At 46.9% G+C, this 1,280-nt stretch overlaps 1 protein-coding gene across 1 annotated transcript in view; it reads left to right on the top strand.

Annotated features, from left to right (window-relative positions):
- Positions 1-1,280, top strand: part of mapk1 (mitogen-activated protein kinase 1) — a 24,582-nt gene that overhangs the window by 21,740 nt on the left and 1,562 nt on the right. The window contains exons 7-8 of the mRNA XM_037680807.1: positions 801-910; positions 996-1,122. Coding sequence (XP_037536735.1) covers positions 801-910; positions 996-1,112 — 227 coding nt within the window. The 3' untranslated portion in view covers positions 1,113-1,122. The remainder of the gene's footprint in view (positions 1-800; positions 911-995; positions 1,123-1,280) is intronic.

Below are 1,280 nucleotides of genomic sequence, written 5' to 3'. Positions count from 1 at the left end.
TAAGTTCTCGTGTTAAGTTCTCGTGTTAAGTTCTCGTGTTAAGTTCTTGTGTTAAGTTCTCGTGTTCTCAGTTGTAGTTTGGTATTTTTCATAGATTCAGGTCAAACTGTGTGGGAGCGGCAGCTGGGAACAGCTTTGAGTTAAACTGGTCCTTTACAGGATCTTTTGGGTGGTGACATATTTCTGGCTCATCCCTCGAGCTCCTTGAGTCTGAGCAGGTCAAAGGTCTGAAAAGTAAAACCAACTGAAGAACTGTTGATCACGACTACTGAAGAACAAATGGCCGCTCTGATGTTAAAGTGTATGTTTTAGGAAATCTTTTATCTGAGGACGGAAAACGTCAGCATTTCATTCGACGGTCTGTCTTGTGCTTGACGGCAGTGATGAAGTTGTTTTATTGATGTTCGTACCTAAAGTTCCTGTTTGTCCCTAGAAAGCTCAAACTCGTACTTTGACTCTCGTTCAGGGAGGAGGGATTGTTGAATTCTTACTGGTCGCAGCAGACTGGGCTTTAAAGAAGCTTCCTGCCTTCATGTTTGTTTTCACAGCAAACATGTAACTTCAGAGTCAAACGGCTCTTTCTTTCAACCATCCAGAAGGTTCTGCTCCGTTAAACAGAACCCTCATCAGTACACAGTAAATCGCTCCTGCTTGCATGTTGAGGTTAGAAAGAGTTTATTTTCAAACGGGACCATCGTCCAAACTGGTTTTCTGTGAATTGGGCGTACGGCGCCCTCTAGTGTTCAGGCCCGCTGCCAGTTTTTGTCCCATTAAACGTTGAACTTGTTGTTGTGCTGCAGCTCTGGACCTGCTGGACAAGATGTTGACCTTTAACCCCAACAAGAGGATCGAGGTGGAGGAGGCCCTCGCTCACCCCTATCTGGAACAATACTACGACCCGACAGACGAGGTGAGACCCACCGCTCCGTCCGGACAACCTGAATCTGATTGTTTTAGACTCGTTCACCTCAACCTGTCCCCTCTGTCCCCTGAAGCCTGTTGCTGACATTCCCCTAAAATTTGATATGGAGCTGGACGATTTACCCAAAGAGGCGTTGAAGGAGCTGATCTTCGAGGAAACGGCTCGTTTCCAGCCTGGTTACAGGCCCTAACGACTCACAGGTACGTCGCGGTTACAGACCCTAATGACTCATAGGTACGTCCCAACTACAGACCCTAACAAGTCACAGGTACGTCACAGTTACAGACCCTAATGACTGACAGGTATAACCCAGTTACAGACCCCAACGACTCACAGGTACGTCACAGTTACAGACCCT

Source organism: Nematolebias whitei, chromosome 8 (assembly GCF_014905685.2).
Source record: "Nematolebias whitei isolate Nwh7 chromosome 8, NemWhi1, whole genome shotgun sequence".
Taxonomy (NCBI): Eukaryota; Metazoa; Chordata; class Actinopteri; order Cyprinodontiformes; family Rivulidae; genus Nematolebias; species Nematolebias whitei.
The sequence above is the reverse complement of the archived record's forward strand: the minus strand, read 5'-3'. Positions and strand labels throughout refer to the sequence as shown.